Raw genomic sequence first — 23,326 nt, forward strand, 5'->3', positions numbered from 1 at the left:
GTCTGCTCCTCTGGGACCAAGTCTCTGACTCCCAGTCACATGAGGTGGCAGTGAGGGGAGGGGTGTGGTCGGGGTGACAACATTGCCAAGGTCTTCCAGGGCTGACAGGAGGGGCTGAGCTGGATTCTGTGGCCCCTCTATGTGGGGAGGGTGAACCTTCAGTCCCCACTCAGGAGGGTTCTCCTGGCTCCTGCTCTTTGGTGAAGTGATGGGTGGGAGATGATCTGTTCATGTCACCTTTGAGCATCTGCTCAGCTGCACGCATTGCAGAGAATGGCTGTGGGTCCAAGGCTAGATGCTCCCTGGGGGGCTGCAGCACCTGTGATTGTAGGACCTCTGAGCGAAGATGCACACCTTCCCATGGGGGCTCCTCCCCAGCCAGAGCTAGACTTTGCAAACCTTTTGTCCTAAAAGATTTATTTTTACAGGGAAGAGGCTGAGCAGCAGCAAGAGATTTGGAGAAGCCATGTGTTTTGAAGGTATCCGACATATCAGAGTCCAGATCAGTGATTTTCATATTTTAATCCTCATTCATATGGTAATAAATTTTACATTGTATATGTACATTATATATGTTATATGTACGTTTTGTTTATATACATACCTGTTTTAGACATCATATACATTTATGCTTATAGGTATATATACATGCATCTATATCTTTATATCATATATGTATAATTATCTGTACTTATATGTATATATCTTTAGATACATATTCGTTTGTATTTGTAGACTTTATACTATATATATGCACACATATTTTATTAATATCTACTCATAGTATGTGGGTTTCACACATACTTACTATTCTATTCCTAGTTCATTCTTTATATTCCATTAAAATAATAAGTTTTTGGAAGGCGGGTCTTCTCCTACTAAGTTTGTTTCAGGTGGCTGTTAGCAGAACTCTGGAGCCATAGTGTCTAAATCAACTCAAATTTCCTGGTGTCCTGATATTACCCCAGGGCGACTGGCACCAGATTTTGTGGTGTTGCCTCAGGCTTTGCGATGATATGGGGTGGAATGTTAAACACTTTCTCCTACCTATCCTGTAATCTGCCATCTATGCAGGGTACAGACCTCCTCGATTTCCCTGCTGCTCCCTGGACCCAAACACAAGTACTAGTTGAGCACAGTCTTAAGTCATCCCCAGGGCTTTCTCTGTTTTGATGTTGATGTGTGTGTGTATACACACACACACACACACACACACACACACATATATATATATATATTTTGTCTTTTCCCTTCTATATTTTTCTGGGGTTGATTTGGGGAGCAGAGCACAGCAACCTGAGCTTGGTTGTCACTTTGGCAATGACAGTTAAGGCACTCACTCTGTATTTAAGTGGCATTTACATCTTTGCCGTATTCTGTTCCCCATCAAGGAATATGGTATACAGATCCATTTACTTGAATTTATTCCCTGAGTCTATCAGCAACTTCGCACAGTTGCTTCCATAAAGGTCTTGTTAGGCTCTTCTTATTCACATTGTGGATTTTAATGCTGTTGTGAATGGTATATTTTCTATTTTCTATTTTATGCACTAAGTTCCTTTTGTGTGGCAAGGCTCTTGACTTTGCTGTAATGATCTTCTATATGATGTTTTCTGAAGTCTTTTACTCATTTGAATAATCAATGTGTCTATTCCTTTGAATTTTCCATGCAGACAATCATATAGTTAACACATACTATCTCTTTCTTTGCAGTCTTCGTATCTCATTTTCATTTTGTCATCCATAGCTCTGGCTCTTCTTCATTTTGATATTCACTGCAGATGTGGATGGTAATGGTGACAGCATATGTCAATGACTGGTCACTGCCGTGAATGGCAGAGCTTCTGACATTTCACATTTACCTATGCTTGCTGCTGATTTTAGGAAATGGAAGTTCCTTTTAATGTTAGTTTGCTAAACGTTGTTAATTTGTACTTACATAGAATTTCTTTCAGAGCCTTTTCCTGTACCCATTGTCATGACTGTTTTTTTTCTTCTAGTCTACCTTGTACGCAGGGAATTAGAATTGAATTTTTTGCTAACATTTAATCGTATTCTTATTCCATGCATACAGGTGGTTAATCCACTGTTGTGTTGGATATGTGATTATCTGTTTATGAGATGTGCTGCGATATGAGTGAACACTTGCCTCACAAATTCTTTTCATGAGTGCTTGGGTGCCTTCATCTGTTTTTGAATCCAGGAGAGCGAGCCTGGGAGAATGAGTTGAACAATTGCCCTTGTTTTGGATGCATTGGAAGAGTTGAGATAAGATGGTGATTCATTTTCCCTTGCCACTTGGCTGAACTGGCCTCCAAAATTTCCTGTCCTGGAATATTTGAGGGTAGACTGAACTTTGAATACACTTTCAGTTTGTGGATGTCCCATTGGTTTTACCCATTCACCTCTTCAAGGACATCTTGGTTGGTGATTATGAATAAACTACTATATACATTCGTGTACACGATTTTCCATGTGAGAACCCAAGTTTCCAATTCACTTAGGTAAAACCTAGGAGTACGACTGATGGGTCTAATGGTAAGTCTGTTTTACTACCTAAGAAAGGGCCAAAAGGCCTTCTAGAGTGAATGTAACATTTTTCTTGTCTACCAGCTATGAATGAGAATTCCACATCCTCTCCAGAATTTGGAATTCTGAGGTATTTGAATTCTATCCATTGTAAGAGGTGGGTAGAGGAATCTTAGTGCTGTTGACATTTGCATTATTAGTGAATAATTAATGGTGATCATCTTTTCATATGTGTATCTTCATTGGTGAATGTATATGTACTTCTGTGTATCTTCATTGGTGAATGTCTTCCAATGATTTCCATCTTTAATTGGATTCTTTGTTTCCAAATGGTTGAATGTTAAAAGTTTGGTATTTATTTAGCATATGAGTTATCAGACATCAGATTACTAATATTTTCTCTCCATCTATATATTTTTGTCCCTTTCTTCTAACAGTATCTTTTTTTTTTCTTTTTTTGAGACAGAGTCTCACTCTGTCGCCCAGGCTGGAGTGCAGTGGCGTGGTCTTGACTCACTGCAACCTCTGCCCCCCGAGTTCAAGCGATTCTCCTGCCTCCGCCTCCTGAGTAGCTGGGATTACAGGTGCCTGCCAATGTGCCTGGCTAATTTTTGTATTTTTAGCAGAGACAGGGTTTCACCATCTTGGCCAGGCTGGTCTTGAACTCCTGACCTCGTGATCCACCTGCCTCAGTCTCCCATAGTGCTGGGATGACAGGCGTGAGCCACTGCGTCAAGCTGAGATTTACAGGAAAACCAGGATTGGAGTGGTATAAGTTTGTAGGGAAGAGTTTTTGTTTTGTTTTGTTTTTTGAGACGGAGTCTCACTCTATCGCCCAGGCTGGAGTGCAGTGGCGTGATCTCAGCTCACTGCAAACTCCGCCTCCCAAGTTTACACCATTCTTCTGCCTCAGCCTCCCGAGTAGCTGGGACTGCAGGCGCCTGCCACAATGCCTGGCTAATTTTTTATTTTTATTTTTTGTATTTTTAGTAGAGACGGGGTTTCACTGTGTTAGCCAGGATGGTCTCGATCTCCTGACCTCACGATCCACCCACCTCAGCCTCCCAAAGTGCTGGGATTACAGGCATGAGCCACCGCGCCCGGCCAGGAAAGAGGTTTTTAAGTGGCAGCATCTTTGCATGATTCAAACTCTGGAGGCATATGTATAAAGTCCAAGAAATACATGTGAAAATTGTACTTCTTGGAAGCTAAGGAGCTCACAAATGATGAAATGTGATTCACACCAATTTGTAAATGAGCACCCATTTGTAAGTGAGCAGGTCGAGACAGGGAGATCTACCTGCAGACCATGGCTGGACTGTGAATTAATCCATTCCCATGTCTGCATTCTCTTATGGCCTCTTCCCACTTCTCCCAGGGCTCTGCCACCTACTGTCAAATTAAAAATCACAGACAGGTATATGTGTCGGTGTTGGGGCTGTCTGCACACCCTGATTTCAGAGCTGTTTTGATGTCTGTGCCCAGTTGTGTCTACGGTAAGAACTTGAACCTATTTCCTCAGATCATTCAGTCAAAGAGGCTCATTGATGATAGCATGTGTTCTAAGTTGAACACTCCAAGTCACCAGAAAAGGCTGCTCCCTTAGTTAAAACATGACATCTTTTAAATTAATTTTTGACTCAAAAAGAAAGAAAGAGAAGGAAGGAATGGAGGGAGCGAAAGAGACAGAGAGAGAGAGAGAGAGACGGGAAGGAAGGAAGGAAGGAAGGAAGGAAGGAAAAAAAAACAAGAAAGAAAAAGTGGGGGCATAGTGGGGGAAACAAGGAAGGAAGTAAAAAACCCCACCGGCTCCAGTACAGACATAAAAGCCAAACGTAAATCCTGTCCACTAGACACTAATGAGCACCCTCTAAACCGTAAACCTGTAGGACTCCTTGGTAGTATCTGTGACCTCCACAAGTAACAAGGGCACTTTTTAACCCAATGACAAAGCCAGATGTGATCTCATCTGTGTGTAAAGTGAAGATCCTGTTATATAAAGGCACCACCACGACAAGGTATGGCCAGCAACACAGTGACATTGTGAACCCTCGGCCATCAATGCTAGCACCACAATTGGCACTCAGCGAGCAACTCCAGGTAATTTTTTTTTTTTTTTGAGACGGAATCTCCCTCTGTCGCCCAGGCTGGAGTGCAGTGGCGCGATCTCGTCTCGCTACAAGCTCCGCCTCCCGGGTTCACGCCATTCTCCTGCCTCAGCCTCCTGAGTAGCTGGGACTATCTGCGCCTCCCACCACACCCGGCTAATTTTTTGTATTTTTAGTAGAGACAGGGTTTCACCGTGTTAGCCAGGATGGTCTCAATCTCCTGACCTGTGATCCGCCCGCCTCGGCCTCCCGAAGTGCTGGGATTACAGGCGTGAGCCACCACACCTGGCCAGCTCCAGGTAATTTTTAATGAGCAGAGGCAGGATGTCTGCGGGGCTCCCTAAAACCCAGCACCTGCTCGAGTATCTCCTGGGCATTTTTCCGGGGAGGTGTGTTAGGCTGAAGTCTTTATCATGCAAGCCAAAGATGTCGGAGGGGGTACTCGACTGCAAGGAAACAAAAAGGACGGAGACCATGAAGACTCTTTTGTGCAGTCAGAAAATTACTCATTTTGTGACACATTTATTGACCGGCACATTTTCTGCCCAAATGCTCGCCTCTATGTGCGCTGGTCTGCGTAGTCTGGGTATGCATGGGGCCATCGCTAGCTGGCATGTACTGTGATGTGCGGTGGCTGTGGGGGCAATGGTGGTGCAGAGCTAGGGGATGGGGGAACATGGCCATGGAGACAACAGGCTGTGCAGCCCCAGCAGCCACTAGGGTCACCGGCACCCAGAGATGGCAAAAGGGCAGCATGCCAGGCGCAGGAAGTCCTGTGGTCTCCATGGCAAGGGTACTGGGGGATGCTGTGGGAAGGGCCACCACAGGCCCGTAAGAATTCATCTGGGTGGGAGATCCGGGGACAGAGAGGAAGGGCTGCGCTGCAGGCCCAGGGACAGCGGCCACCGGAGTGACGTGAGCCTGGCTGCCCTCTGACCACTCGCCGGCCGGCTGGGTCACTGGAGTGTTGTCACTTGCCATGGCGGGATCGGGCACCATCACAGGACTTGCTGGTAGAGCAGAGACACTTCTGATTTGGGTGTTGGGACCCACCGCTTCCTGGTGTTGCGGCGTGACCTGATCATTCTCATTCGGAGATGTGTGATCTTGTTGCTCAGTGTCTGCTGGTGCCAGACAGGATCCAGCAGCTTCTGGCTTGTCCTCCTCCTGATGTCCTGGTGCAGACTTGACGCCCACTCTTCTCTTCATCCTCACGAGGAGGTGAGGGGAGTTTCTTTGAAAGTAGGGATGGCAGTAGAACTCTAACTATGAGTCCAAGTTTAAATAAAGAAAAGGAAACTGCAAGTCACAAGGATGAACTGCAACTCCCAACCATCTACGCCCCTGTGCAAGAGAACTCTACTGGCCCAGGAGGACTTTCTGGAAAAGGTCCCAGTCCCCAAAGGAAGCTGGGGACTCGCGTTCACATCATCAAGGTTTACCAATTTGTGGCAGGCCTTTCCGTCTTGGAAAAAGCCTCAAAATGGCAGATTAGGGTGGCCACGGCCGGCGGAAAGGGTCTTTGAAGTTGCAGACCAGGAGGGAAGATGATTCTGGGCCTCCCCCACAGTGTCAGCTGGCAACAGAATGCACCCCGGCTGGGCTGGAGGTCCTGGGCACTGGCTCTTCCACACCAGGGGCCCCACCTACCAAGGGCAGCGGGAGCATCTGCACCTCCTGTGCCAGGCGCCCTTCAGCGCTTCAACTTGAGCACTTCTCCGACACCAGCTAGGGTGATAGTGGTACAAATACCGGACTCCCCTGGCCTGCTCACCTCACAGGGTAAAGCGCTATGGAGTCAGGGGGACACAGCAACCACCAGAGGACATGGCTGGTCCCGGGTAGGAGGACATGCAGATACGGCTACTTAGCACCTGTGATATTTTACACACTCCAGAGGGGCCGGCACCATCCTCAGCCCTCTCTCCACATTCACTCTTAGTTCATGTCACCTCCACCCAGAGGGAGACATAGGCCCACAGTGATGGCCCCACACCCTGCCTGAGGTCACCCACTTCCCAGGAGGCAGTCCTGGGACTTCCACCCGACCGGGACCCAGAGCCCACAGACTTAACCCCTCCAGAGGCTTGTCGTTCATTACCTTATTCAAGATGGAGACCGGCCTTTGTGCGGGGAAAACGTGGGTGAGGGTCCTGAAAGAGCATTGACGCCGTTTTCGGAAGCCATACAAGTTTAGCTGGCGGAAGAAGCTCTTTATTGAATCCGTGGCAAACACTTTGTGTGCGACGTCCCTTTTGAGAATCTCCTTTTCAAAGAGTTTTTGATTGATCACTATAGAAGCCCCTCCTTCATCCCACCAGATGGATGAAAACTGATTGCTGCTGACCAGTCTCCACAGTTTCTGCGGAAAAGGGAGGGAGAGGAGATTGTCTTCTCCCTGGGGCGGGATGTCACCATCAGGGCGCGGCCTTCTGAATGAAGCCTCCTCGGCCAGAGCTTGGAAAGCGATTTCTTCTGTCAGCAGCCTGAAGTTAGGGCTCCCAGTGGACACTGGGTCATCCCAGGCAGGGGAAGGATCTGCTGGGTGAAGGTAGGTCTCTGAGTACAACTGGGGAGGAAAAGGCACCCTGTCCAAGCCATGACCCTGTCCTCTCGAATTTCTTTCTTCACAGAGAGCCACACTCAGTGATGGCTTGTCCTCCATCTGGCAAACTTACTAGTGCAGTGTGGCCAGCAGCACCCCTTGGCAGTCATGTAACCAGCCCCACGACATCACAAACGGGCTCTGACTGCTGGGGGGTGACATCTCCACAAACCCAGCAAGTTATGTAATAAAGGGCCAAGACAGACAAGTAGCTGCCCATCTGCATGTGCACATTCTAGTCCTCACAGTCATTTCAATGGGAAAGACGACACTAGTACACAGGAGTGTTGAGGGGCCCTGCCACACCTTAGGTGCAGACCTGGAGCGGCCCCCTTGTCCTAGAGCTCCTGAGCCAGGCAGAACCACAGCAAAGCCCTGGCTCAGGAAGGTCAGAGCTCACCGTCTGAGTCACGAGCCCACAGACACCAGCACGACTGACACTTTGAAGCACAGAATAAAGGGTAGGACGGTGCCCACGGGTCAGGCTGTAGCCACGCCACCCTTTCTACCCTGTCCTAGCCAGCGGCAGCAATGTGCTCCAAACAGATCCACCTAACACACCCCCACTGTCGGTCCCCAGCACGCAGATGCCCGAAGGCCACTTACGCAAAGGGCTTAGCTGACTGCCCCACCAGCGTCTCCATGCAGTCCAGTGGCGAGTCGGAGGCTGCCTTCTTCCCGCCTCTCCTTGGCCCGCTTGTGTCCCCCCACCAAGCAGAGACACTCTTCTACACCCCGGGTCTCTGCAGTCACATCGTGGTGGGGCATGCAGCTGTTGGCCTTCGAGCATGTCTTGTTTTCCTTGGCCAGTGTCTCCAGAGAAACGCACGTGGGTTTGTGCCCAGAGGTCCATCTCTGCAAAAGTTGTTCCTTTGGGATGTGATGCTAAGAGGTCACGGGAGAGGCGTTCCTCCAAAGCAGTGTCTGTGTCACACACTGTCCCCACACACAGGGCCACCTCTCTACAGATTCCCCTGACTCAATTCTGGGCACAGAGCTCAGGGACCTTCCAGAGACTTCCACAAACCAGTGATGCCTCCACGCTTGAGACATCCTGACCCCAGGGCCCAAGACGCACTGGCTCGGGGGTGACAGTGAGGGGTCTGCAAACAGACTGCTGATGCTGGTGTCTCGACCCGGCCGCTGCCAAGCTGTGTGACTTGGGCAGGTCACTTAACCTCTCTCAGCCTCTGTCTCCTCCTGGGGATAAGAGTAGTAGCACCTGCTTCCCAGGGCTGCGAGGATCCAGTGGGACGAATAGGAACTAGCAAGGCACCTGGCAGTTGGGTCATAGCTACTGTTGTCACTTCACAAGGCATTTTCTTGAACAGTAAGTCGGAAATCTCATGAGCCTGAGGCAGAATCCACCTGTGGCCTCTGGTTACAACCCACAGGACTGCAAATCCTTCCAGCCACAGCAACTGGTGGATTTCCTCGTCAATTGCCGCAAGTCATGAGCTGAACCCCACTTGAGTTTCAGTTCAGGCAGAACTCTAGAGACAGCTAGGGCTAGCTAGACAGCAATTGCAGAGCCTTTTGTTGCAGCATGAGCAGTCCTCAGCTGTTGACATGACTGGGGAGCAAACGAGGACCAGCAGCAGTAAAAGGACAGTGTCTGCTGCAGACTGTCTTAGCACCCGAGGAACACTCCAGAAAGCCTCCTAAGCAGTAACAAGTGTGGCACGGTGTAGCCCAGCCAACAGTGGCATCTGCGCAGCGTCCCCTCCTTCCCGCTACCCCATATATCCCTGGGAGCTGTGCACTCAAGGACTCATTCTAAAGGCTGTGTCCCAGCAGCCGCCAGCCTCACTCGGCTGCCTGTGCCAGCTACAGATTTCTTTCCTCTGAGGCTGGCTGAGAGGGCCATTCCAGTTTCCTGGGCCATCCAGCAAATAAGATACACATCGTGCACATGTAAAACGAGGAACCAGTTTATTGAACAGTTTAAGAGAGCAAAAATAGTGGCTTTCGCTACAATTTTTTACACACTGAGCAGGAAAGGCTAAACCATCCTGCTCCCCCGTACCCCAAGAAGAACAGGCTTGCTGGAGGCCAGTGCCAGGGGCGGAGTCATGTTCGCAGCAGAGTTGAATTAACCCCAAGTATGCCGGCGAGCAGTTGGTCGTGTTAAAACGCCACACTCTTCTCCTGGCTGGGAAGATCAGTACTCATTTTTTACCCTTTTTTCAGCATAGGACCTATTTGTTTTCGGGAAGGAGGATGTGAAACTTGTAGCCTCCGGCACACGGCGGAACCTGCAGTGCTTGGAGAAACGGCACGCACACGTGAAAACATCGTGCCTACCCCAAAGCGTTCTTGTTGCTGGCAGGAGGGAAGCCGGAGACTTTCCTAAGCATAATCGTGACCCGCGTGGCCATTTCTGCTCTCAGTGACATTCTCCAGTGTTCCGGCTTCAAGCAGCGCTTGTCAGGTTTTAGGCTAGCCACTATTCTGAGAACGTCAGAAAAGCATGGACCATCTCTTGCTTGGCTTTGCTGTTCTGGCAATAGCAGCTACTACGTACCTGCATGAGTTCCAGGGCAGAAGTGGCAATGTCCCAGGAAGGCATGGCACCCCACTGGGGCGGGGTGGGTGTGCCACGGGTGTCCACTTCTGCAGCAGAAGGCATGTGCCTACAGCACAAGCTTGTAAAAAAAATACTTGAACAGAATGTGCTGTACAGAACTAGGGGTTAACACCGCATATGAAGATGCTAAAACATTTGTATAAATACTCTGTATACAGGCATGGAGTCACTCCCGCAGAAAGGGCTCATCGGTGAGGCTATGAAAAAGTGCTGTCAGCATGCCCAAAGAGAAACTACTTCCACGGTAGGAACAGAAAAAAGGACTGTGCTGTGTCTAAACACGTGGTGCATCAGAGACATAGTTACAGTTCCTACTGACTGCGCCAGCTACGACCTGGGAGTGCTGAGGACCTGGGAGTGCTGAGCGAGCTGCAGGAGGTCACCCCGTAGAGAAACATTTCTAAACAACACTTTTGATTGGGATTTCAGCACCGTGTAGACAGATGTTCCTTTTGGGGACCTGGTAAGCAGCCATCCCCCCGTGGGTCTGACGAGGAAGAGGGGTACCTGGAGCCCCTCCCAGACAGATGGAAATCCCGCCCCTGTTCTCACACTCTTCCTGGCATCCACATCTGCTGGCACACACCCCTGTCACCTGCCACTTCCACGTCCCGTCGTGGTGAGTGGCTGATAGGCGCAGGATGCAAACAAGGCATGAGATGGACGTACCTGGAGACCCAGCTCCAGTACTGGTTCTGGTTTGTGGGGTGAACGAGGGGGCAGAGGAAGGTGGAGAGAGCGCGTCCCAGTCCACTTTAGCTCTGTCCCCGGAAGTGGCATCTAATCTGGCATTTCGATATTTAATTTGGGAGGTGGGAGCACATACTTCCCAGGGCTCTGGGTAATGACCACCCTGGCCTTCTTTCGAAACATGGGTGCGATTTTAGGAGGCTCCGGAACTGGGGTCTCTTCGGTTTCTTCATTATCTTCGTGATGGAGATCATAGGAAATATTTCCATATTCTCGTAGAAATGGGAAGATTTCAAGCAGAAACTGACAGAAATCTTTGCGGATACCAAACCACCCTGAAAAATAAGAATGTTTTGTTTCACACACGAGGCTCAACTGACCTTCCTGTTAACTTTCTTTCCATAACAAGAAGTTTCACTCCTACAACGTCATAATATACTTTATCCAGACTCCTGAGTCACAAAGCCTGAACAGGGCTTGAGTACCCAAAATGGGGGAGAAGTACAAATGCTAGCTCTGTGGTTCTCTGAGTGAGGTTCCCGGACTGGTAGGGACAGCGTCCCCGGGGTCTATTTAGGGATGCCGTTCTCGGGCCCCAGCCCAGACTTCCAGAAACTGAGTCGGGCTAGGGTGGACTCCAGCGGTCCCCTTTTTCTGGCCCTTTTGGGATTCTGCTGGGTGCCCAAGTTTGAGAACTACTGCTCCAGGGAGTCTCAAAATATCTGTGGTGCGTAGACTATGGTGTCTTCCGCTAATCTTCTCCAGCCAGGATAAACTCATGGATGACAGTGCCACCCCAAAACAAGATTTCCATCACCCTCTAGAATCTGCGAGGGCAGTAGTCATGCGTGGGTCCTGGCCAGGTGGGGGCCTGAACTCATGGAGCCACCTTAAAGCCACTTTCCCAGTCCCAATGCTACTGGAGTGTCAGCTCGGTGCAGGCCCTCCCTGCTCCCGGCGGGGCAGAGGCACAAACAGCAAGCATAGCCTGGGCTGCTGGGCTGCAGTGAGGCCCGGCCCCCAAACCCACTGGCTTTCCGAAGGGCAGTGCTCTGGGCTTCCATGCCATGGAGCTCACAGCCTCGCCAGGAAAGCACCCTCTGCAGAGATCATTTTGGCAGTGTCTGCCTCAGCAAGCAGATGGAGGGAATAGAGTGCTAGCAAGGCAAGACAGGCAAGGCTCAGGTGACGGCAGCAAGGATAGGGGGGAGGCAGAGGGGCCAACAGGGACCTAGGATGAATCCCAGGGTTTGGGTGGGAGATGTGGATTTTCCATCAAACCCTCACAGGCCTGGGAAGAATCTATCTTGATCCCCATTTTGCAGAGGAGGGCACGGGATCTCTAGAGAGGTTGCCTGCCTTGTCTGGTTCTACCTCAAATGGCAGCGTGCGCTGCGAGAAAAGTCCCAGTGCAGGCCAGCGGAACACCAGAGTTATGGCATGCCCTTCCCTTAGAGGGTCCCAGAATTTCCCCAGCCCTCGCTTTCCCACACAAGCTTCTAAATTGGGGCCCTCGGAGACTCATCCCTTCCTAGACTTCTATCCATCCCCCACCCCATGGTCCCACCCCACACACACACCAAGGACTTCTCAAATGCTGAGTACATACAGTGGTTTCCTCCCTTCTGTCCAAATGTGGTTGCCATCAGCGTGATCAACGAGAGCCAAAGGGGGACAAAAATCGGGATGCAGGAGAAGGCGTTGTGGCCATCCAGTTTGTGAACCAGCAGAATCTAAAGAGACATAGTCCCTGTTGATGCCAACATCGAAAATGGATAGAGGCGGAAGCCAGACCTCATTAGGCAGCTCCTCCCCACCACCCCACCCCAGCATGGGCTCCCAGAAGAGGGAGCATCAGCACCGCAGGAAAAGGCAGGAAACCACCCATCCATGGGGAAAACTCCAAATGAGCTTTTATGTCCCTCTTCAGAGCTCAGCAGTAGCCTCTCCACTTGAAAAGTTCCCAATGCCAGCAGTTTTATGGCAAACTCTTCCCAGTGTTTGTTCTAAGGAGTCAACAGCTCCCATTCTAGAATTCTCCATGCGACTCCAATACATAAATCCGGCATCCAACTCTGCTCTTCCAAAAGTGGAAACTGGAGCCATACAGAGGCACCATGGCTAAAAACGGTGCACTCTTCTCCCTGCCAGGCCCACACACTGCCCCCAAGAGAAAGGAAGGATGCTTTCCTTTCTCCAAATCTCCCTCCCAGAGATGGCCGTGTTCTCTCCCCTCTCCTGGAGTGGGCTCACTGTGAGCTTGACGGACAGAGGCTGCCTTTCCAGGGGTGCAGAATCCTGTCAGGGGAAGCGCAAGCTTCAGGGGCTGAAGAGGCTTCCCGTGGAACGCTTACCTCAAACGTAAGAAGGGGCACGACGATGGTCATCCAGCTCAGGGCCATGGTTATGTGTGTCCTGCGCTGCTCAGCAATCACATCCATAGAGCGCAAGAACAAGACGGACCACACGATGTAGTAGAGGACCACCAGGCACAGAAAAGACATGAGAATCCACAGCGGGACACACACAACCTGGGAGTGGGGGAGAGAAGAAGTCTCTTTAGAGCTTCCCACCCGGCCTCTGATGGAAGGCACCTTTAGCACCTTGCTGTGTCTCTGCAGTTAAGGCGGTCCCTCCCGCGAGCTGAATAAGGACGTTCTACCTCCCAGGACTGCTGCGAGGATCGCTCAGGACGGAAAAGGTATGGTATGTTCACTATGGGGCCTGCTGCCACCGTTTATGACACAAACGCTCAGTGACTCCTCAGTCCCTCCTCTTTTGGGTGACAGACAGCCCTGCATCTGGCTTCGCAGCCTCTACTCTTCCAGAGGCCCACCCTCTCACACTCGTTCAGGCTCCCCCAGGCTCTGCTGCCATCACAGCTTCCCAGGAAACGGGACACAGCTGTCACCCTGTGCACACACACAAGATCTCACCCCAACAGACTCTCTTCACAGCCAACATTCCCACAACCTGCTGAGGGTACTTTGGCAACACAAATGGGAAAGGGCTCCCCGGAAAGTGTGGCTGCCTGGGCTCCTAAGGATCCCTAACCTCACCCCTACCAAGTTAGTGAGCTTGACAGGTTGATGCTGGATACAGGCTGATGCTGGATACAGGCTGATGCTGGATACATAGGGCTGCCGGGTCCCTGCCTCCACGGCAAGGGTACATTCCAAGTATGTTGCTGTCGTACCAGGTAGACCTTGTCTCATCCACACACAAGCCCAGAGGATGAGTTCTGGGGGCGCCACTTGGCCAAGGCTCCCCTGTGACACGTCGTCACCCTCCTGCCCTGCCCCCTGGGACGACACTTCTCTGTTCTCCCTTTTTATTAATTATCTATCATACAGTAGGAAAAGTGACTGTCTTCCTTTAGTGTGCGTTCCCTGAGTTTTCACCCAAGTGTAGATTCGCACAGCCATAGACAGGATGTGGAAGAGGTCTGTCACCCTGCAAAACTTTCTTGTGCTGTCCCTCCACTATCACACTGTCCCACCATTAGCTCCGGCAAACACTGATCTGTTCTCCGTCACTGTACTTTTGTCTCTGCTGGAACTTTATGTAGATGACATCGCGAGACAAGACTGTTGAGACTGGCTTCCCGCCATCCACATAATGCCTCTGAGATTCATCCAAATTGTTCCCGCCCTGTATCCACAGGTGGACCCTCTCATTGCTGAGTGGTATTTCATTATATCAATGCCTACAGTTTGTTTACCCAACCCTCCGCTGCGGATGGTTTCCAGCCCTTGGCTATCACAAACACGGTGGCTACAAACACTAGAGTGTGGGTTTCTACCTGGCTGCGCCCTTTCACTTCCTAGGGTAAATACTTAGGTGTGGGGCAGCCACATCCCAGGGTAAATGTGCTTTTAACTGCATGAGAAACTGCCAAACCATTTTCCACAATGCCTGTACCATCTGCCTTCCCCCCAGTGACACTGGAGTGTCCCAGTTCCTCTGCATCCTCCTGGGCACATGCCCTTGTCAGTGTTGTTGAGTTTCGTCATTCTGAAGCCATGTGTTTCGGGCCCTCATCCTGGTTGTAGTTTGCCTTGCCTAACCTGTAATGACATTGAGCATCTTTTCCTGTGCTTTTTCCCCATGCATATATCCCATTTGCAAATTGTCAACTCTTTTGCCAATTTTTAAAGTAGTTGTTTCTTTTTGCATTTTTGAGTTTTTAAGAGTTCTCTGTATGTTCTGGGTACAAGTCAGTGTTTTGATGTGTGCTTTGCAAATATTTTCTCCCAGTCTGTGGTCTGTCTTCATTTCAATTTTGAGGAAGTCCAAATTTATGATTTCTTTCTCATATGAACTATATTAACAGTGCCATTTCTAAGTACTCTTTGCCTAATTGCAAACCCCAAAGATTCTGTCCTATGTTATTTCCTAACAGATCCATAGTTTCACATTTTCTTTTAGATCTATGATTTGAGTTGGCATAGGAATTTTACCCCTCCTGACCAGCCTGGAGTTTTTGATCGCAGGTTTTTCTGCAGAGTCCATGCACAGCCTTTCTTCCCCCTTCCCCGTTCTGTGATGAGATTCTCCTTTTTACTGAAGTTCTTTCATGGGTGGAATGTTTGATCTCAATAGCCTTTCTTCTTGTCTCTTGCTCACTATGGGAAACATGTACTCAGACTGCTTCATCAACTGGGATCTACAGAGGATGAAGGGCAGAAAAAAATCTTTCTTCTCATTTGTGGAAAGCACTAAAAATTACTAATCATTTTTTTTTCCCTGACAGTATCTTATACTAAAAAATTTGGTCTTGTTTGGACATGTTTCCTCCATGTCACAACAGAAACAGTTTTGAACCCAATGACCATTCTCCAGATACAGCACTGTGAAGTTGTAGGATGAGTGGCTGAATAAAAACAAAGACTTTGGGCAGAAGTGATTATTCCCATCTTTAAGTATGGAGTGTATTTAGCTTCCCTTCGTTTCTTCTCTGCTCCCAATTCTTTACTGTACTTTTTACTTTTTAAAGGTAACTATATTTAATACATAAAATATATTGTATGCAAAATTATACATCAAACAACAGAGAAAATACAACTGAAACAAAAACACTAGCATGACCTTACCTCCCAGTGGCAATAGAACTCTTCTGCCTTTAGTCTCCATCTTTTTTCCATGCATTTAATAGTGGAAACTATACTGTGTTCTCTAATTTCTGTCTTGCCACTTATCTTTCTGTCTCTGCATCCATCCACCCATTTATTCACGGTTAATTTCAACCAAATGCCCAGTAACTGAAGTCACAGTTTAGAAGCATGACAGATGCCACCACCAGCAAGAGTGTAAATGGGTATGGCTTTTTTTTTTTCTTTTGAGACAGGGTCTCGCTACATTGCACAGGTTAGTCTCGAACTCCTGAGCTCAAGTGATCAGCTCACCTCGGCCTCCCAAAGTGCTGGGACTATAAGTGTAAGCCACTGCGCCTGGCCAGGTATGGCTTTTGGAAAAGCAAGTTGGCAGTGTAGTATATGTATATAGGAATCTCAAACAGTTCCCAACCTGTAGCCCAGTAACACTATTTCTGGACTATTTCCTAAGAAAACAACCAAAAAAAAAAAAATTAAGGCAAAAATTTTAATGCATAAACATATACACTGCAGCATGATTTAAAATCATTCAGTACTGGCAACAATGGAAATACCATATTTTAGAAATAAGAGGATGGTTTGATACATGCACTTGAAGAATATTTTGTATCAATTAAACTTTAGAAGTCATGTTTATAAAGACCTTTTATTAACATGATAAAATGTTTATGATACAACATTAAAACAAAAAAATCAGGATACAAAACGGTACACACAGTTATATCCCAACTGTTTGTATAAAACACAGACATAAAAAACACTAACCATGTTATCTCCCCATAGTGGGATTATGGGTGACTATTAGGCTATTACTTCTGCTTGTCTGTCTTTTCCAAGCTTTCTACAGTGAATATGAATTACTTTTATAATATAAAAAGAAGTTTATTTAAGCATTTTAAAAGTTACATACAAGCCAAGGCCAGTGGATGATCTTGTCCAGTCTTAAGGCAATGAATATAAACTGGAGAATGTTGACAGAACACAGGATTTCTAACTAAAAATGAAGAGAAGAATCAGTTTAACAAAGTATAATTTGCATTTAATATTGCAGTAATTTGGTTAACACACTAAAAGACAATACACATTATAATACAGTGTAACTTGTATAATATTATGTTGCACTGGAAACTCCTGATTTTCGGTACCAGAGGGGCACAGCAGTACTACGGCAAGGGGAAATATGGCTCGGCCTGCTGCCTTGCCCCTCTGCTGCCTTGCCCTTTGTGGCCTGAGGCCTGAGCACAGATGAGAACCTTGTTTCCAGGTTTGCTGGGAACACAGGCTAACTGCAATAGACCACTAAGCTTCCTTCATGCCCCTACCAACAATACTGTCTATTCAAAACCATCCTTGTGCGTCCTCCTTCTCATACCTCAGATTTGCCCTTGGATCCCACCCTTTCCTTTCAGGCTCCTTGAGGACCTTGTCACATCAAGCCATCAATTATAGATTCTTTACTGTATCTTTAACCCCACCTATTCCATTGATCCCTCCTAGCAGCACAGAAATAACTCCTTCTCATTAAAAACAAAAAACCCCAAACCAGATAAACCCACCCCATCCTTTGATCCAAGACCCCTCTTAGCCTCAGGTTTCTCTCTGTGAGACAGTAATGAATATGCAAGCCCCTACTATCTCATTTACCATTCCCAGCTTCCTCCATTGTGATCTGGCCTCCACCCCCCATGACCAACAGTAGACAGCTTTCATCAAAGTCACCAATAACCAGGAGACAGCAAAAACACTTCAGCTGGCATCCTACTGATACTGTGGATGAGTCTTTCCTGTTTGCTCCCCTCCTCCTGGCCTTCTAAGATCCCACCATGCAGTCTTGGAGCCCTCTGGAGTGCTCTGGTAATTCCTTCTGTCTCCTTTTCCCCCTCCTTAAATGGTGATGCTCCCCAGAGCCACAAACAGTCTTCTCTCCCCATTAGGAAGACAGACACAAGAACACACATATTTTCACTCACCCGCTGCACCCTGGACTGGGGGAGAAGAAATTTCAACCAGACCCTTGGCTTCCATTATTACCTCCTTAGTGGTGAGTTCTCTCATCTGTCTCCAACTTAGCCTTCCTGCTGCATAGCAAACCCAGCTGTGCATATGCCACTCGGCTCTCCTAGAGGCACCTCAAATGAAGCCAGTCCCAAACAGAGGTCATTATCGCCTGCACTTAGAACCTTATCTCTCTTCTTTCTATAGCCTCCCATGTCACTTTGAGGCACAACAGTGGTCTCATTTCTCAAGTCATGAGCCCGGGAATCACCCTGTGTTCTTTTTACTACACTGTTGCATTCAGTCACCACATCCTGTCCACTGTAGCGTCCAGACTTCTCCTGAATCCCATGCCCACTTTCTATCCTGATGATGACTGCCTAGTGAGGCCTTCTTCCTCTCCATCCCCCTACCACTTCAGCAACCCCTTACTAACCTCCTGCCTCCAGTTCAAATGCCCTGCAGGCTGCAGGCTGCTCCTCACTCTGGTAAAGTACATTCTTGCCCACAAAATCGAAATCTGGGACCGGGCCCAGAGCTTCCCAAAGTTCTCAGTACATAGGTACATGAGGAATTTAGTAATTCCTCCATAGACCTCTAGGCCAAAAGAAATCCCTAATGTGGCTAGGAATGTCAACCGTTGCATTGATTTAAGTAATTACGTCTAACCTAGTAAGTATTTCTACTTGAAAAAATAATTCATATAAATCTAAAGAAAAATGTTAATATTATAACCAAAACTAATTCCCAGTGGGATGCGTGTGCCTGTCAGGTAGCTCACCATTTCCCACGCCTTGGAATCAGACAAGGTGCTCCCACTCTTGTCACCTGTTCTTCACCTGGATTTTCACACAGCACTAGCCTTTTGAGTTTTCAAAGCAGCTGCCGAAAACCCAGCTTCTTAAAGATACGACGTCACTGAAAGGAATGTAGTGTGGCCTAAAAATAAACCTGTAAACTATTTCAAGCTAGTAGTTTGTATGGTGTCCCAACAAATGTCAGGTATTACTGTTTTCCTCAAAATGTCCACTATCCCCTAGTGCCCTGCGAGTGCACTGGGGTGCCTGGGGCACTTCAGCACATGCTCTGCAGGCTGAGGATGTGGCCCCTATTTGGCCCAATCCCTCTGTAGAGGCTCCCTCTCATCTCAACTCCCACAGTTCCTTCCTTTCCACCTTGTGCTCCCGTCGGATCTGAACTGCCACAGTCCACTCAGCTGATGGAGTGTTTCCTGCCTCTAGGCTTCAATGTGTCCCAAAAATGCCATCCCTTTCCTCCCGACACAGGGCTCCCTGGCAGACCCTCAACTCCTCCTTCCCATCTCTGCATGAGCCTACTCCAAACCACCCCCTTACCAACGTAGGTACTGTTCTTGCGTCACAGGAGGAGGGAGCTCAGCTCCTGGTATGTTGTTTCTTCCAAGGGCAGGAATGCCAAGAGTGTGAATGTATGAAAGACTTACTTTCTGCAATTCAGGCCCAATGCAGTCCTAGCCCTTGTATTGGTTCCAGGACCCCCCGTGGATACCAAAATCCATGGATGCTCAAGTCCCTGATATAAACTGGGAATTCTAGGGAGGGTGAAAGTGGACCACCAGATACTCTCCCTCCATAGCTCACTCCTACCTACCAGTCATACCCATGCTGTGGCCTTTCCACCAGCATGAAAATCAGGGAATATCTCCCCTTGTTCAAGGCCAAACCCTTCCTGGTTCTCCGGGTCCCATTCTCCCTGAGTCCCACAGGGCCTTGCTCCATCACCATCCCTCTGTCTAGGTACCTTCCCCTCACGCCTATACCTGGGGTCCAGGCTTATATGCCTGACCCACCCTACGGCTGCTATGTTTACTTCCTAAGCCAACTGCGGTCTTCTTCCTTCACTCTTTATCCACACAGCTCAAAACCAGGCATCTCTAGCCTCTAGTTCTCCCCTTAACCCATCAGTATTCAGCTTTGGGCCCTCAGCTTCTGTGCAGTTATGTAGTTATGTGCCCAGGCTTTAGAGTTGGGCCGACTCAAATGGAATCCTCGTTCTGCCCCTTCGCATGTGGCCATGAACAAATGACTTATCTTCTCTGGACCTACCTCACAGGGTTGTGAATAGTTAATAAGAAAACTACTGCATGTGATGTGCCTAGCACAATGCCTGGCACACAGTAAGTGCTCAATAAACATTATCTGCAATTATTTTCATTACTACTATTACTAGTCCTGGTATTTTATTCATCTGCATATCCCCTATGCTTAAGGAAAAAGGACTTGGCATCCAGTAAATACTTGATAAATGTTTATTGAATGAATAAACAAACACATGGGCACATCAGTATAAGCTAACCAGAGAGCAGGGGAGGTGCTTAATCATGGGGTCTGAGGTGGGAAGATGGTCAGTTTTGAGTGTCAACTTGGCTGGGCTATAGTACCCAGTTATTTAATCAAACACTAAGCTTGGTGTTGCTATGAAGGTACTGACTGACTTTGAATAAAGGAGACTACCCTCCATAGCATGGGTGGGCCTCACGCAATCAGGTGAAGGCCTTAAAAGCAAAAACTGTGGTTTCCTGGAGAGGAAGAAATTCTGTGCCAGGACTGCAGTGTCAACTCCTCTTAGGTCTCCAGCCTGTTCACCTGCCATGGAGATTTCAGACTTGGCAGCCCCACAGTAATGTGAGCCAGTTCCTTAACTCTCTTTATATGTACATCTGTATCTAACCTATCAGTTCTGTTTCTGTCTGATACAGGATATGAAGCTGAGAGAAGGCTGATGTCCTGGGTGAAAAGCTAGTGTTCTAAGTGAAGAAAGAAAAATGGTTATTTCCATTGTCTTTTGTTGCCTTGTTGTCTCATGATGTAGAGTTGTTAATGATCAAACTCTTCCTAACAAAGGGTAAAAAAACTGACATCTGAATAACTGAGCAAAATATTTTACTTTTGAAAACATTCTTTTTTTTTTTTTCTTTTTAAGATGGAGTTTCACTCTATCACCCAGACTGGAGTGCAATGGTGCAATCTTGGCTCACTGCCACCTCCACCTCCTGGGTTCAAGAGATTCTCCAGCCTCAGCCTCTTGAGAAGCTGGGATTATTGGCACATGCCACCACACCCGGCTAATTTTTGTATTATTAGTAGAGATGGGGTTTCACCACGTTGGCCAGTCTGGTCTCGAACTCCCGACCTCAAGTGATCCGCCTGCCTTGACCTCCCAAAGTGGAAAACATTCTTAAATATATGAAATCTCACCTCTAGTGACCTGTCATGTCGAAAGCCCCAAACACAAGCTGCAACAGACACCGGGGAAACAAAGAACAGCGGCATGAAGACCAGGAGCCAGAAATGGCTTCCTCTCTCGATTCTGTCACAGACTAGAACTTCAAACATCAACAAGAGCAAGTGGATGCCCACTGCAATCAACATGGCTTTAAACTCCACACATGTTTCTCCTTCTGCTCTAAAAAGGGAGAGAAGAAGAAAACACCCTCATTTCAGAATCTCCATTATAAGCAAGCAGTTCAGGGCAAATACCAACTTATACTGATACTTTGAATTTTACTTGAAAATTTGACAAAAGTAAGGGAAATCAGGTAGAAAGCTAACTTAAACCTAAGCTTTGGTAGGCAATCTCTGAAACATCGAAGAACTACTACATAATACCAAATGAACATTACAACCAAACCAGAATTTAATGTTTTAACTGTATAGGCATATTCTCAAAAGTAATAGCCAGTTATTTCCCTGACAATGTACATAAACACTTCTGTTCACATCTTTAAATTCAACAACGAGTTACTTCCAAGAGTATTCAAGCTGATTTGCTTCTGCTGCTAAAACCAGGCAAATACCCCTTAAGTCTCACGATCCTCATTTTTCAATGAATTAAAAACCATGTAAACCATCCTTCACACAATATTATAAAAATAACTCTAGTTCTATGAACAAGTGCCAGTTATATTTCAACAAGATGGTAGTAACTATTGTTAGGTGCTATTTTAAAATGCAAATAAAACATATAAATGATTTTCATTTTCCTTTCTATTCCATTAAGATACATTAACACCTGCAGATGAAAGAGAAAGAAGAACAAGAGTTAAAACTGTTCTCAAACAAAATCAGTTTAATTAGTTAAGTATCATACACAATAAACTTAACAGATCTACAATTGAGCAATGGTAAGGCCAGCAATCAGGAAACGGCTCTATAATGCATTTGAAAGGCCTACAATGTTTATTCAAAATACAGATGAACATTTATGATATACATGTATTGTGGGTGATAAATACACCAGAAGTTAGATCACAGAGAAAATGCTATCAGAGGTTATTCCTGTAGGACCCAACCGTGTTCCACTGGTTAATGTTAACACGAGAATGACCACGCCTGTACATTCCTTATTCAACCCCACATACACAATTCCTTTCCTTGCTCAAAGCATCTTAAATAAGACCAACAAAGAGAAGTTTGAATATATTCTAAATATCAATTAGTAGAACCTAAATGTTTATTTAACTTTGCATTCTTTGAGAAGCAAACATTAGATTATCTGAAATATCTCATAAAAAAAAGAAAACATATACAGCCACACAGGCCATCAATCTTTCAAAACAAAATCTAAGAACCTTGAAACAGCTATACATGAATGTTCCTCATCTGCCAAGGCTCTCTGTGTAACTGTTTTACAGTTCTTAGACATGTATGTGATATGGAATTTACATGATCTGAATCATTTTTATATTTAGTAAACAAAAATTTAAAAAGTTGATGTAGTGGCTGGACGTGGTGGCTCACACCTGTAATCCCAGCACTTTGGGAGGCCAAGGTGGGTGGATCACCTGAGGTCAGGAGTTTGAAACCAGCCTGGCATGGTAAAACCCTATCTCTACTAAAAATACAAAAAATTAGCTGGGCATGGTGGCAGGTGCCGTAATCCCAGCTACTCAGGAGGCTGAGGCAGGAGAATCACTTGAACCCAGGACGTGGAGGTTGCAGTGGGCTGAGATCACGTCATTGCACTCCAGCCTGGACAACAAGAGCGAAACTCCTTCTCAAAAAAAAAAAAAAAAAGTTTCAACTTTACACTTTTCCCACACGAGCAGCTGCCTTCTGGGAATTCCTGTACTCCTCATCTTCCCAGTGAAGGTTCATAATAGCCTCCCAGTCTTAAGTCCCCCTTTTTCCCTTTATGTAGTTACAGTCTCTGTGGCAGAGAAGGGAAAGTCTCTTGCAGGTCCCAGCACCACCAGGCTGCATGCTGGTGTGAGCCAACTCCCAAGAATTTGGGCCAGCAGAGGTATCCAAGAGCAGGGAGGGCAAGAGTTGGAAACAGTAAAGGGTACTCCTCTCCCCTGCCCCCAAAGGCTCTGCTTTCCTTCTTGGCATCCAACCCTTGACTTTCCTCATTCCCCAGCTGCTGTCTCAGGGACTCATGGTCTCCTGGCCAAGCCACCTCCCTTACACTACTAATAGTCCTAAAGCTCTGGGACTAGGAGGGTGGGACAATGGGAGCCCCAGCTTCAAAACTGAATTGGAGACAGATCTTTCATGACCAAACATAATATGAGTGTCTTTTCCTAAAAACAGGGTGGTTTCATGCTGCTTAGTCTAGTATGGCATACCAGTTCTGTATTTTGGGTACATTTTGGATTATACAGGCATTTGTGAGCTGGCTGGCAACTTACCCCCCAAATGGCACTGCTTTTGTAAGAAAC

At 47.3% G+C, this 23,326-nt stretch overlaps 2 protein-coding genes across 3 annotated transcripts in view; both read right to left on the bottom strand.

The window, feature by feature from the left end:
- Window positions 1-452: 452 nt before the first annotated feature.
- Window positions 453-9,057, bottom strand: LOC119620870 (heat shock transcription factor, X-linked-like). Its single transcript, XM_073013372.1, is given in 3 exon segments — window positions 453-5,231; window positions 5,234-5,903; window positions 6,739-9,057. Coding segments are annotated over 3 exon segments (1,269 nt in total). The 5' UTR covers window positions 7,303-9,057; the 3' UTR covers window positions 453-5,196.
- Window positions 9,058-9,157: 100 nt separating this feature from the next.
- Window positions 9,158-23,326, bottom strand: part of LOC103232723 (transmembrane protein 185A) — a 33,581-nt gene continuing 19,412 nt past the window's right edge. The window contains exons 3-7 of one of the 2 annotated variants that reach the window (XM_073013373.1): window positions 20,865-21,072; window positions 16,544-16,627; window positions 12,874-13,050; window positions 12,129-12,252; window positions 9,158-10,854 (exon numbers count right to left, since the gene is read on the bottom strand). In XM_073013373.1, the coding sequence (XP_072869474.1) occupies window positions 10,610-10,854; window positions 12,129-12,252; window positions 12,874-13,050; window positions 16,544-16,627; window positions 20,865-21,072 (838 nt within the window). In that variant the 3' untranslated portion in view covers window positions 9,158-10,609. The remainder of the gene's footprint in view (window positions 10,855-12,128; window positions 12,253-12,873; window positions 13,051-16,543; window positions 16,628-20,864; window positions 21,073-23,326) is intronic. The other variant, XM_073013374.1, reaches the window with a different exon arrangement.

This window comes from Chlorocebus sabaeus, chromosome X (genome assembly GCF_047675955.1).
Source record: "Chlorocebus sabaeus isolate Y175 chromosome X, mChlSab1.0.hap1, whole genome shotgun sequence".
NCBI lineage: Eukaryota > Metazoa > Chordata > Mammalia > Primates > Cercopithecidae > Chlorocebus > Chlorocebus sabaeus.